The sequence below is a fragment of the Nanorana parkeri genome, unplaced genomic scaffold (assembly GCF_000935625.1).
Source record: "Nanorana parkeri isolate BGI_ZX_2015 unplaced genomic scaffold, ASM93562v1 scaffold153, whole genome shotgun sequence".
Lineage (NCBI taxonomy): Eukaryota > Metazoa > Chordata > Amphibia > Anura > Dicroglossidae > Nanorana > Nanorana parkeri.
In genome coordinates this window covers 1538890-1552202 of record NW_017306421.1, presented here as the reverse complement: position 1 = coordinate 1552202, position 13313 = coordinate 1538890, and the positions used below count along the sequence as shown (strand labels likewise).

General features: G+C 42.1%; 1 protein-coding gene across 1 annotated transcript in view; it reads right to left on the bottom strand.

The window, feature by feature from the left end:
- Nucleotides 1–3967: 3967 nt before the first annotated feature.
- Nucleotides 3968–13313, bottom strand: part of CAPN1 (calpain 1) — a 72235-nt gene continuing 62889 nt past the window's right edge. Inside the window, exons 18-22 of the mRNA XM_018554318.1 lie at nucleotides 8889–8957; nucleotides 7861–7939; nucleotides 7660–7776; nucleotides 6468–6526; nucleotides 3968–4497 (exon numbers count right to left, since the gene is read on the bottom strand). Of these exons, the coding sequence (XP_018409820.1) occupies nucleotides 4471–4497; nucleotides 6468–6526; nucleotides 7660–7776; nucleotides 7861–7939; nucleotides 8889–8957 (351 nt within the window). The 3' untranslated portion in view covers nucleotides 3968–4470. The remainder of the gene's footprint in view (nucleotides 4498–6467; nucleotides 6527–7659; nucleotides 7777–7860; nucleotides 7940–8888; nucleotides 8958–13313) is intronic.

Here is a 13313-nt window from a genome sequence, read left to right as displayed (position 1 = left end):
TGTTACTGGCTGATTTACAAAAGGAAGAACTTACATGTCATTATAAAACTGCCAAAACTGAGAGTCTAGCGGATGACTGGTTTTCTGGCTTATGAATAATAACTCTACATCATCATGTGCAGAGAACAAAATGAAGGTTTACACAGATGGCTTATGCAGGTCTATAGGGCACCAAGGCCATTTTAAAGTGTATCTAACACCAAAACCTTTGGCACTGGGACAGAATGTAATGGGAAATCCAACAGTTGGCCCTAGAACAGAAATAGAAGTCTGGAAACTGCAAACATATAACCAAACCCCATTAAAATATTTGAGGGGTGAATCTTGATAATCAATTCTGGGAATCTTCAAGGCTAATATGCAAGGCATTGTAAGAAAAAATGGCATGGACAATTCAATACTGTCCATGGAGAGATGCCAGCATCAGCAACACCGTATTCTGGCATCACATATTTTGGATGTGTACTTGATTTTTTATGGTTTCAGTATAGCAGCAGCACCTCAATCTGATATATTACGACTTCAAAAAAAAAAAAGGGCTTTTGAAGGTAGCTTAGGCAGTCACACCTATTTTTTTTTTTCTAGTGGTAATAGGCCTGAATTGGACAGTGAAAGTAGCAGCCACAACAGATATAAAAGCTATAAGTGCCAGTAACAAAACAGTTTTATAGTATAGTTTATGAGGTAATTTTTGCGCAGTACCGTACTGTATAATCTTCCATGTTTAATAAAATGTCAAAACAGCGCCACATACCCTGAACCCCCTCCATCCATATACAATATCCCCAATTATTCCCAAAATATTCAAAATATAGACTTCAGATATGTGTTTGAAAGAAATTGACTAGCATTAGGAGTACATGAGCACCTGAATAGGCAGCAAATTGAAACTGAGCAGGCACGTTTTGTCTTGCAGTTAAAATTAAAGTATATTATTTTGAAGAAACATGGCCACAAATATTGTAGAGTGGCTAGACAGTGTGTAAGCAGGCTGATTAGGCTGCAATATAAGACAAGGCAGGTTTTATCTTCAAATAAACATCAGAGTGTATTTTTTCAGAGACAATAGCCACACATATTGTACATTGTACAGTGCCTGTACAGTATGTAAGCACCTTGCTTTTATGAAAGGAGGCACCCAGATGCAGATAAGCCCCCCTGCCCGTACACCCCCACAACCACTGGGCTAGGGTTGTGGGGAAGAAGCCCTCGTCCTTATTGCCATGGGGACAAGGTGCTTTTCCAGGGGGGGTTTAGTATGACTTTGTAGGGGCACCCCACGCTTTAAAAAAAAATGTTTTTATTGTTGTTACATCAGGGGTCCCTCCTGGGATCAATTGGGGAAGCGAAGTGCCCACTTTTTTTTTTGCAGGTTGACGTTTACAACAAAAGTTCATTCGGAATGAAATTCAGATACATCCAAATGTCCGAAAAATTCCTCAGAATTTCAATTCCGAACAAAACGAATCGCACAATTGTTTCAGAGACAAAGCCATACATATTGTTCAGTGGCTGGAGATTATGTATGCACCTTGGTCAGGCCACAATGTGAGAGGGAGAAATTAGGTAGGTTTTATCCTAATGTAAACATTAGTGTGTATTACATCAGAGACAATAGCCATAAACCAAGTCCAGGGAGGTTGGCTTCACTGCCATCAACTTTATACTTCTTAATAATATTAGCAAGTAGTCACTGGAGCATAAAGTTTCTTGTAGATGGTCTAATAGCCTTTACACATTCGGATATATACTTTTCTTTCTGATCTCATCAGACAACTCTTTCCTTTGCTTTCTCTGATCCATTTTCGGTGAAGAGCACTTTATGATTCCAAACAGCAGAGTGACGACTTTCTCCATTTTAATAGGCCGACTGACTGATTACAAGACTGAAGACATATGTTATACTAATTACAGAGTACAGTTAGTTTGAAATATCACCCTATTAAACCAGTTATAATCTTTTATAGGAGTACCAACAAACCTGTCCAGGCAATTTTAGAATATATTTGCACAATAATCACTGATTTATCTCTTTTCACGCTTTCCTTTTATTTACTCTATGACGTACCAAAGACATTAAGGTATATTTGGGTATACAAGGGTACCAACAAACAAGGTTGGGGATGTTACAAACAATGCTGAAGACATGTTTTAGTAAACAGTATGTACAGAAGAGGAGTGCAGAGGTTATGATGACAGTAAGTGCAGTAGAGAGGTGGAGTAGAGATGTGTCCAACATGATGCCGAGAAGTATGTGCAGCAGAGGAGTGCAGATGGTATGACAGCAGTTAGTGCATGTAGGAGAGGCGGGCAGAGGGTATGATGGTTGGCAGCATGCACAGGAGAGGAATGTGAAGGGTATGATGGCAGGTAGTATATGCAGGAGAGGCATGACGTCGGGTATGAAAGCTGGCAGTATGTTCAGGAGATACAAGCCAAAGGGTATGACAGTGGGCAGTGCATGCAGGAGAGGAGTGTGGAGGCTTTGGCAACTAGCAGTATGTGTAGGAGAATAGTGCAGATCATAATGATGGCCACAGGGTATGTTAGAGGGCAGCATATGCAGGAGAGGAATGCTTAGGGTATGACAACAGGTAGTAAGTACAGTGTGTGCATGAAAGGCATCCTAGAGAGTAGGATAGTGGGCAGTATGTGCAGGAAAGGAGTGCAGAGGTTATGAAGGCAGTATGTGCAGTAGTAGTGTGCCCAAAGTTACAGTGTTGAGCAATATGTGCAGGGAAGGAGTGCAAAGGGTATGACAGCAGGTAGTGTTTGTAGAAGAAGAGTGTAGAGGGTATTGAGGGTAGAGGGTGCAGAGGAGAGAATGTGAATGGTTAATGGCAGGTAGTAAGTGCAGGAAAGGTCAGCCATAGGGTATGAAAGCCAGCTGTATGTGCAGGAGAGGGATGCCAGAGGGTATGGCAGCTGGCAGTCTGTGCAGGAGAGTAGTGTAGAGAGTATGACGATGGCCAGTATATGCAGGAGAGACATGCCAGAGGGTATCATGGAGGGCAGTATGTGCAGGGGAAGAATGCTTAGGGTATGACACAAGAGGCATCCTAGAGGGTATGATGCTGGGAAATGTGTGCAGGAGAGAATTGTAGGGTATGACAATGGTCGGTATGTGAAGGAGAGGAGTGTGGTCAGTATATTTACCAGAAGCTGGTCCAAAAACACAGAAAGAACCAATATGCCTGACACTATCTGAAAACAAATGATGCCCTTTTTTGTCATTATGAGGAACCGGTCGAAAGCTGCTACTGCTAATCTGATTTTGGATATACAAGTTCAGTTATCCTCATCCTTCTTTAACTGCTTGGTAAATCACTGACCTGAAACAAGCCTGCACCTAGTACATAAGGCACCATCTCTACACATGATTTTTCCAGGTCAGCGACTTTAAGCAGGATAAGGATGACAACCCCACAGCATGCAGCTTTAAAAATAGGTCAGCAAAACATGTTTCATATTTCAAACCTGACAATTTCCCTGTAAAATTGCACAATTCCTATCATTTTCTGCCTCTCTTACTTACGTCTGGTTCTGTCTCATTAGTTTGCTCTATTTCACTGACAATGTATAAGTTGTGGTTAGGCCACCCTATGCCGTATTTTTCTGGATAAAGCTGGTTTCAAAGACATGATTATTGTGGCAGAAGACAATATTTACAATATTAAAAAAACCGGGCACAGCTTGTACTCTTACTCATCACTGAATTCATACACTTGTATGTTTATTTGTGACTGTTCCACTAAATCTTATCACAGCTTGGCATGATTCACTTGCACAATGAAAGGCGTTATTCATAAACTCCAGAACAGAATTCCTTAGGTACCATTGTTCAGGATATACCATTGTTCCGGAGATCTTACATACTCATTCATCCATAACGTGACAATCTGGTTCTTGTTTTGGATTCTTTAAATCGAGTGGGAACCGGACATGTTATTGATGGATTGATATTCAGTAAAGAAGAAGAGGCTTTATGTAATAATAGAAAAGTCTGTATTGATAAAGCAATGCAGCACCTAGTAACACTCTATATACAGTTTACATGTATTGCTCACGTCTGAAGCTATTTTGGTAACAGAATGCTAATCTTTATTTTGGCATTTAAAACTCAGTACAAAACCAGAAAGAATGACTTTGGTAATAGAAGATAACTGGCCATGGTATCTGAGGGGCAGCAGTATATTGGCATCGCTCTCACACTGATGATGTCACTTCTCTAATACATGTTGGAGAACTAGAAGGATGTTGAGTTTGAGAAGCAGGAACAGAGGAAAGTTGATAAACATAAAATGGATGCTATACACAGGGGAGGCCACACAAGAGCAGATGCAGGAAAAGGTCCTCCAAGAGACAGGTCCTCCTTATATTGCTTTGGCACAGGGGCAGCGAGTGAAAAAGGCACTTGCAGTCGATTATAGGCGCTTTCAGGGATCCAGCGAATGCAGGACAGGGATTTCATTATGCAAACATTGTCATCTGGAGCCACTGTAAATTGTAAAAAAAGAGACCACCATTTAGAATTTTTCAAACAGGAGCATCATGCATAAGACATGTAGAGGTCTAAATTTACTGAGGTCTTATTTCTGGAAACTCAACACTACATTTTAAAAGGGAAGTACTGAATAATATACATGTTGTGAACACATATTCTGAATCATTATTACAGTGTTTACTCTGAAGTCATTTTTGGTATTACTTTTACATTTTTGATTATTTATTTATTTATTTTGAAAATGGTTTATTTCTGGATTTTACTTATTACTAGGGATGCACCGAAATTTCGGCCACCGAAGCTTATGGGCCGAAAATGGCACTTTTGGCAAAATGTCGAAAGTGCCATCTTTTGGCCAAAATTGAAGTGCATCCATGCTTTCTCTTCTCCCCGCTGGGCGCTGCTGGGTGTGCCAGCGGTGAGGAGAGAAACTGTCACAGGAGGCCGAGCGTTGTGGGGGAGGAGAGCGCTGTGAGCGGCCGGCGTCTCTCCTCCCCACACCGCTCAGCCGCCTGTGACAGACTAGGAGAGCGGTGGTGTGGGACAGCTGTCTCCACCCCACCCCCACAGGAGGCTGAGCTCTCATGTGACAGATCAGGAGAGCGGCGGGTGGAGGCGGAGACAGTCATCAGCTGTCACAGGGGGCCAGGCCGGCGGAGGAGTCAGCAGTCAGAGGAGACAGAGCTCTCCTCCCCACACCGCTCGCTCAGCCTCCTGTGACAGCGTGTCAGGAAGGAGAGCGGGTACAAACACTCAGAGATCAGTGATCGCTGAATGTTTGTAAATAATTGAGGACAGAGTATGTTCACTATATCCTCAATTATGAATGAATGTGAAGTGATCTACATCACCTCCTGTTCATTCATGATTGTGGTTATAGTAAACACACTATGTCCTCATGTTATGAATGAACAGGGGACACTCCTGAACAGGATTCCTGTTCATTTATAACAGGGGCTGCAGAAAAAGAGATTGAGGACACTGTGTCCTCAATCTCTTTTTCTATTTTAAAAGGGAAATATCAGGGGTCTAATATTTCCAGTTAGAAAAAAATTAAAAAGTTTATAAAAAATACATAAAAATAAAATATCTTTTTTGTGAAAAGGTTAGACAAAAAAAACATTTTTGGTTTTGGTCTGACATTTATCTTCATTTGGGTTTTGAAAATTTAAAAATTCTCATTTCAGTGCACCTCTGTTTGTTACAATACAAAACAAATTAGGACAAATCAGCGAGAATCTCAGTGATCTCAGGGAATCACGCTGATCACTGGGAGAGAAGCTGTATGCTAGTGGAGGATGCTAGTGGAGGCTTTGATTGTAAGTTTTTAAAGATTTTATGATTAGAAATGTTAATGATTTTTTATACTATGTGGCGTCTACATTTTATTCCATGGGGCACTGAATGAGTTTCTCTCCAGCTTCTGTAGCCCGAGAGTGACAGCAGAATGTGGAAGTGATGTAATATACATCTCTTCAGCATTCTGACACCGGAGAGGAGCTCGGAGGGAGATCGGGTACTGATCTCCCTCTGATCTCCTGTCACAGAGCTGCCGTGATGGTCACGGCCCGCCCCGGGCACAGCGGAGCTGGGGGCGCAACAACTTGCACCTCATACAATTGATCTGTCGGCTCTATAGCCGGCGGATCACTTGTATGTAAACAGGCATTGCTGCCTGTTTTTAAATTTTGACAGTTTCCCGCGCACGAGTGGGTGGAGCTAGCAGGCCGTCTTCAGACGGCCTGTTACATCCAAGAAGTTCCTGGCTGGCCGTTTAATTACAACGGCTGGCTGGGAAGCAGTTAAAATGTTGTTGGGATCCTGGATTTCACTCTTCATTTTTGATATTGATAGTGCTACAATGACCCGCTAATAAGAAGGTACAGAAAAGTGAGAGAGAAAGAAAATACTAAAATGACTTGATATAAATATAAATCAATGTTTGGTTAAGTCAAATACTTACAGTGAAAAGAGTGAAGTTGATGACACCATCTTTGTCTGTATCCATGGTTTGGAAGAATCCTGAAAAGGGAAAGCATTCTGTTATTCTGATACACAGCTCATCCGGGAATCAGACATTGTCTCTAGAAAATGGAATAGTTATGATCCACACACTGAATTTGCCCAAAAACCTATAAAGTTTCATCAACATGGAGTCACAATCCCTCAGTGATACTTTCTAAAGAATAACAGTTCACACAGAAGCGTGTTGTTTCAATGTCCAACTTCATTGTTGACCTGGTTTGTTTATGTTGAAGTTAAAAATAGGTCCGTTAACATCCAACTCCCTATAAACTAACATTGCGCTTCCAATCATGTCCGCCTGGAAAACCGATCAGACATGATCGGAATGCTATGGGAAAAGGACCTAAAACTCTAGTTGACAGCAATACACATGTGCATCAGGGCTGAATTGTAATAGAAACAAGGAAGTTTTCTTAGTCATATAAATGTATCAATTTATACATTCCATTATGAGCAAAGAAAAAAGATTATTATTAACAAATTCAATAGTTGGTGTTTCATACGAGTGTGTTTGTATCCTCACTGGTAAAAGGTCTATTATTTTACAAATCTTACATAGCTACTATTTTAAATATATTAAATTTACATAATAAATTAGCCTTAGTTTTATTAACCTTTGCACATATTTTATGATTCCTATACTTATATGGTATTTTATACATTTTTTAGCTTTAATTTTTTTTTAACCGGGCAACTAGCATTTCAGAAGGAAATCAGCAATGGCTACAGTCAACGTTTTACATAACCACATATAAATGCATGGAATCACAAAGGAAACATACTGTCCTTACTAGTTATTTTCAGAGTCATTGTAATGGAAAATGAGTTTACAAAATGGCCATTAATATTATGAGTTTGAGGACACTTCAGAGTCCTCTGATAAACTGAAAGTGATTAAGCTCTAGCTGTCAGGTTAACTGCATAGTCAAACTGGGTACAGATTATTCCAGCTGACTCCCATACTAGGAGACTGTAGTAGTATGTTCATAATTAGAATGAACAAATACAAATACTGATTAAAGAAGCAGTATGCTTGACTACGGTATTTGAACCTTGGAACAGTGATCTGGGTACTGGAGAAGAAAGCAATGATATAACATTATAGACCCTAAAATAGGAATTCCACTTACTGAACATGGTCTCCAGTCTGATTAGACAACACACAAAGCTATCGAAATCCACAGACAGATCAGGCTCAGAGTATCTGGTGATAATCAGCTGATGCAGGGTATTGCTCAGTTTGAAGCCTAGGGAAAACAGGAAGGAAAATAATTACACACAGGCTTTATAAATCAAGCAAAACAACTAACGTAAATTAATGAGAAACTAACCTGCGGACTCTACAGCCAGGCGCATCTCATAGGCATTCATGCTTCCTGATTTGTCCATGTCAAACTGTCTGAAAACAGTCTACCAAACCAAACAGAATGATTCCATATATTAATGGTCAATACATAACATGCTAAAGAGGGGTTTCCAAAAGTGAAATCATGCTTAATGTTATAAATAGTTTAGGATAAAGTAGGGAAGATTTACAATCTTTGTAAAATTTTACTGCTGTCTGGGTCTTCAGTAGGGCAATTCCCCATCACCTTCTCTCTTACCGGGTACTATTCTTGGGACAGAAAGACAAAGAATGTGCACAGACAGCAATCTAAAAACAAAAAAAAAAGGTTCTCACCCTTCCCTAAGGTAATAGAAAAAAAGTTTTTTTATTACTCTGAGTCCCATTGAAGAGATTTCCCTTCACTTCCTATCTGGGTGTCCACTGTCAACTGTAACAGGAAGTACAGGAAATTCGCTGCAATGAGGACAAAGCAATAATAACCTAATGGAAGTTCTAAACTTTACAACCTCCAAAAAAAGAAGCTGGAGTTTGAGTTCATCTCATTAATCTATGCATAACATGCACATACATTTTTGGTAGATGAAGGAGAGTTAAACTGAAAAGATTTGTATACATGCAGTTTCTGCTCTTGAGTTCCCATGCACACCTGACAATCTCTCTGTAGAATGTGTAATTCTTTTTACATTGTAGAAAATACAATGTGAGTGCAAGCACCCCATAGTAGGCAGAACACCCAAAACTCCAAGGGGGGGGAGCAAAGGCAAAAAATATGTTAGGGAGCTCTTACCACTGGAGTCCACAAAAGATAAAAGAGCAACTTCATCCCATCAGCTAGCACTTGGACATCCCAGCAGTGAGATCACCATGAATCTCTGCCCACCCCTTTAGGCTGTCTCCAAATATACAGTATAAGCAATCCCCCCAGTAATTGCACAAAAATCAAATCATTTTGCATGGGTGCGTGTCACCAATAGTGTACCAGGCAGCCATTATAAACCATTTAAATCTTACCAGGTAATGTTTGATTTTATTCCACAGGATATTAAACTCCAAAATTCCTAGTTTGCCATTTCCATCTTTCTGTAGCACAGGAGTTAAGAACAACACTCTACATCTGATACATCTAAGCTCAGAGAATCCTGCCTAGTGTCAATTTTTCCTTGCCATCTAAAGCTGCTAACAAAAAAAATAAAGTCCACACCATAACAATAGTAACATTTGTTTGTTTTAAAGAGAAAGTGAATGGCCCGTTCCCTTGAATGGGTAATTTGTAATGGTGTATGGCTGATAAAATTCCTTACAGGGGTTTGCTTCCTAATGAAAGCAAGATAAGAGGAACCTGAAAGCAAATCAGAACAATGGGGATGTGCAAAGTGCAGTAACCTGTTGCAACCAGAAATCACTTAGCTGACTCCAGTAAATTAAAATCTGCAATGTGCAGAGGGTCCACCCTCTGCACATCCTGAATGCCATTTGTACGGATTATAAAATAAAACTGAAACTGCATTTAAAGTGACACTAAACTCGGGAGTTAAATCATAAAAATTCATATATGTGCCTTAACTATTAACATAAATGTGTCTTATTTGTGTATCGCTGTATATCCTCAAACCATCTGTGAATTGGTGCTGACACTGTCCTTCCTTCTGGAGGGTGGCTACTTTTGTTCCCCATTGTCCCTCTGTGTGTTGTAAAGTAGCGACTGTTCCAAGCTCGCTCCTGTGATGGACTACAATCTCACGTTTAGTTTACTAATTTGTGTTGAAATTATAGTCTATAACAGGAGTGATCTTGGAGCAGTGACTACTTTACAACACACAGGGACCATGGGGAATAAAAGTAGCCACCCTCCAGAAGGAAGGACAGTGCCGGCATCAATTCAGAGGTGATTTCAGGATCTAGAGCCGAGTGATACACAAATAAGGTCCAGTATTGTTAATAGCTGAGGCACTTGAATGCATTTTTAAGATTTAACTCCTGAGTTTAGTGTCACTTTAACTACATTTGATCAAGATGTCATACTGGCAAGAGAAGGGGGGCACAGATAATTCACAAAATAATACATAGGTGCAAAAATGTCTATGTCCCTTAACAAGATCAACACCCAATACTTCATAGATGGGGGGGAGACAGAGGCAGATGGGGGCGGAGATGAAAGAGGATGGGAGGAGACGGGGGACTGAGCGGCATGAGACAGGGCCGGAGACAGAGTGAGATCAAGGCGGAGATGAGAGTACGTGAGGAGACGGGGACGGAGCGGCATGAGACAGGGGGCGGAGACAGAGGGAGATGGAAGAGTCCTGTGAAGACAAGGAAGAGGCAAAGGCAGAAACCGATATGGAGGAGGCGTCGCCAAGTACCCCACAGAGCTCACCACAAATCCTGCTAAGCCCCCCTGAGACCACAGCTTTCCTGCTATGCTAATAGCGGAACATGTCAAAAGCTGGATACAGTGTTTGCACTGTATCCAGCGACTGACAGGTCACGCAAAAAGTATTAAACAGGAAGGGGTGGGGTAAATTTAGTGGGGGTGGGGGCGCCCGAGTTTTGCCTTGCCTAGGGCAGCCCCAAACCAGAATACACCACTGCGTTCAGGGACCACCAATTGAAATAGATCCGACTGACCCAGATCGCCTTGGTATGCGATCCGGGCCAGTCACAATTAGGCAGTGGCGGCCAATACAGGTAGGTTAGACGGCTGCTTCTTCCTCGCTAGGACCCCGGGAGGCCCCCGCAAGCGGCCGTCTAATCTGTCTGTTTAGAGCTCACCGCCACTGCCTGATTGTGACCCGCCCGACTACAGAGGCGATCCTGGACGTTCGGGTCCCCCGTGAGAGCCGTACAAGGCCATAAGGCAGTGATGTTGAACGTTTCTTAAACCTGATCGCCCAAACTGCAATACCAATCTTATTTTCAGCGCTGGCACTTTGAGATAAATAAATTGATTTTGCGTCGCAGTTTGGGCACTCGGGTTCAAAAAGGTTCGCCATCACTGGACTAGAGTAACAATAAATCTACAGATGATGGCACACAACTGGATAGTACAATCTGTTACATTTAGACAGAATTCTACAGAAATCCTAAATGTGTGTGGACTCAAATTCATTTAACATATTCATAAAAAAGGGATAAGACAATATTAAACTACTATTGGGTAAGTTGGGAGATTTTAGTTAGCTCTAAGAAGATTCTAGAACTGTCCACACATATTTTGAATCAAGTTTTGTTTGAGGATGGGTTGCACACGTGAAGGTGTGAATGGGCCCATGTAGTTTCTAGTTTCATTTACACACTAAACTGCAATGTTTAGATGAGAACCAACCCTATAGGAAAGAATGGGATTTCTACTTGAGATGCACTACCTGCTAGGATTATTGCCATTCCAGGATAGCTGCGAAGTGGAGGTCTCTCATCTCCTTGGATGATGACTAGCATGCTGCTTTATCAGTATGATGTGCCATATTCACTACCTACAGTTCTCTATCACCGACATTGCTTACAAGACTCAAGCCAGATACATCAATGCCTCTTCCCACACACCAGTTTGTTATGGCTGTAGAACTCTTTTACAGTATGTGGAGTAACCACAATGTAAAAAACAGGCCTATTTAATAAGTTGGTGTGTGTAAAAGAGAGGCATGAAACAAAATCATTTAATAGAGTAGCATAAAGCAATAGGAGTTGCAAAGCAGCATAAGCCACTATAAGTATCAGGTACTGCCTGTAACACAGACATAATAGATACTGTGTATAACAGTGAAGGGGGCTTATTATTAGACATGTGCAAAGACTAAAAATTTGTTTTCGGACGAAATGAACAGAAGCTAAAAATGTTTTCATTAGTTTCGTCAAACGAAACAAAATGTTATGCTATTTTGGATTCGGCTACCGGCGCTTTCTGCACATATGCTGTCATCCTGAAGGTGGGGTGTAAATGCGCGGCGATGGGTGACGTCACATATCTGTTGGGGGGGGTGCACAATTTTCTGTTCTTGCCTCGGGCGCGAAAGAAGCTAGCTACAGCTCTGGCATAGAGGTACAAGACAATGTGTGGAACACAGATGCATGAAGGACAGTGTTGAACTAACACACAGGCACTGTGTGGCATAATGCATAGTTATAGTACATGTAAGGGATTGTGGGTAATAGAAACCAATATAGGTACTGCATGTAACAGAGAAGTATAAAGCATTGTGTGTAACAGATGGGTATGAGGCCCTGCGTGTAAGAGAGACATATGAGGCATTTTGAGTAACAAGGAGTTATGAGGCAGTGTGTTTAATAGAAAGGTATTAGGTATTGTATGTAATAGAGAGGAACTAAGGCAGACTGCTCGTTCTTGCAAGTTTCACGTATATCCAAGGCACATATAGCTGAAAACAGAAATAGAACAAAACAGAGTGCACCGGTCAGATAAAACACCCTATCGATATATTGCACTTACAAAGTTGTGGCTTGATCAAAGCATGTAACCATGCAAAACAACCTGCGATGAAGGTCAGGTCATCATACAAACAGCTATCACTTCTGGAAAGCTGGTAAAAGGAGGAGGGATAGCGTGCAGGTGGAAAAAGCAAGTTAACTACTAAAAACCCTTCCAGAGCCTCTGATTATGGGGTAGGGTCTCAAACAGGGGCGGACTGACCATACGGGCGGCTAAAGAGGGGGCCCGTCACCGACCCCCATGCCCTTTTCAGCCCGCATGAAAGAGGACGCGGGTTTATTAAAGCGGCAACGACAGTGTCGCCCGCCTCCCGGGCCCACTATACACTGCCGTCGCCGCTTTAGCAGAGCCGCATCTCCTACAGCGGCGCGGCCGAGAAGAGCTCCGAGGTGGGGGTGTGCCGCAGTGGATGGGGGAGTGTCGCAGTGGACAGAGGGCGGACCTACCGTGGAGGGCGAACGGAGGTACGAGAGCCTCATGCTAGGGGGGCCCCACTGAGATCCGGCCCTGGGCCCCCCACTAGAGCAGTTCTACAAAAACACAGACTGGAACCTGGGGATCGGGAGCCCTGATGCTGGTAAGTGAATTTAATGACTTTTTATTTTTTAGCTGTAAACTGTTAACCTTTTAGTCTCCATTCACATACAGCATTTGCGCTTCCCAAGCGGTTTTTCACGTGTGAGCCCGCACGGGACGCAAACGCTATTCGTGAACTGCATGGATTCCGCTAGTTTGCGGCCATTATATAGGCGTGAACATGCGGAATGCGCTGGATTATCGCGCTAGCAGTATTTTGGGGGTCGTGCGGGTTAAAGCTCCATTAACACTGTAGTGGCTGTCTAAATACGAGCGGAGCCGCTCTAAACAGAAAAAACAATGCACTTATATGTGCTTTATCAGACTACTGTGGGAAACCGCACGGTACAAAACCGCACGGCCCCCAAAATAGTGTAAGCGCGATAATCCAGCGGATTCTGCTTGTTCGCGGCTAT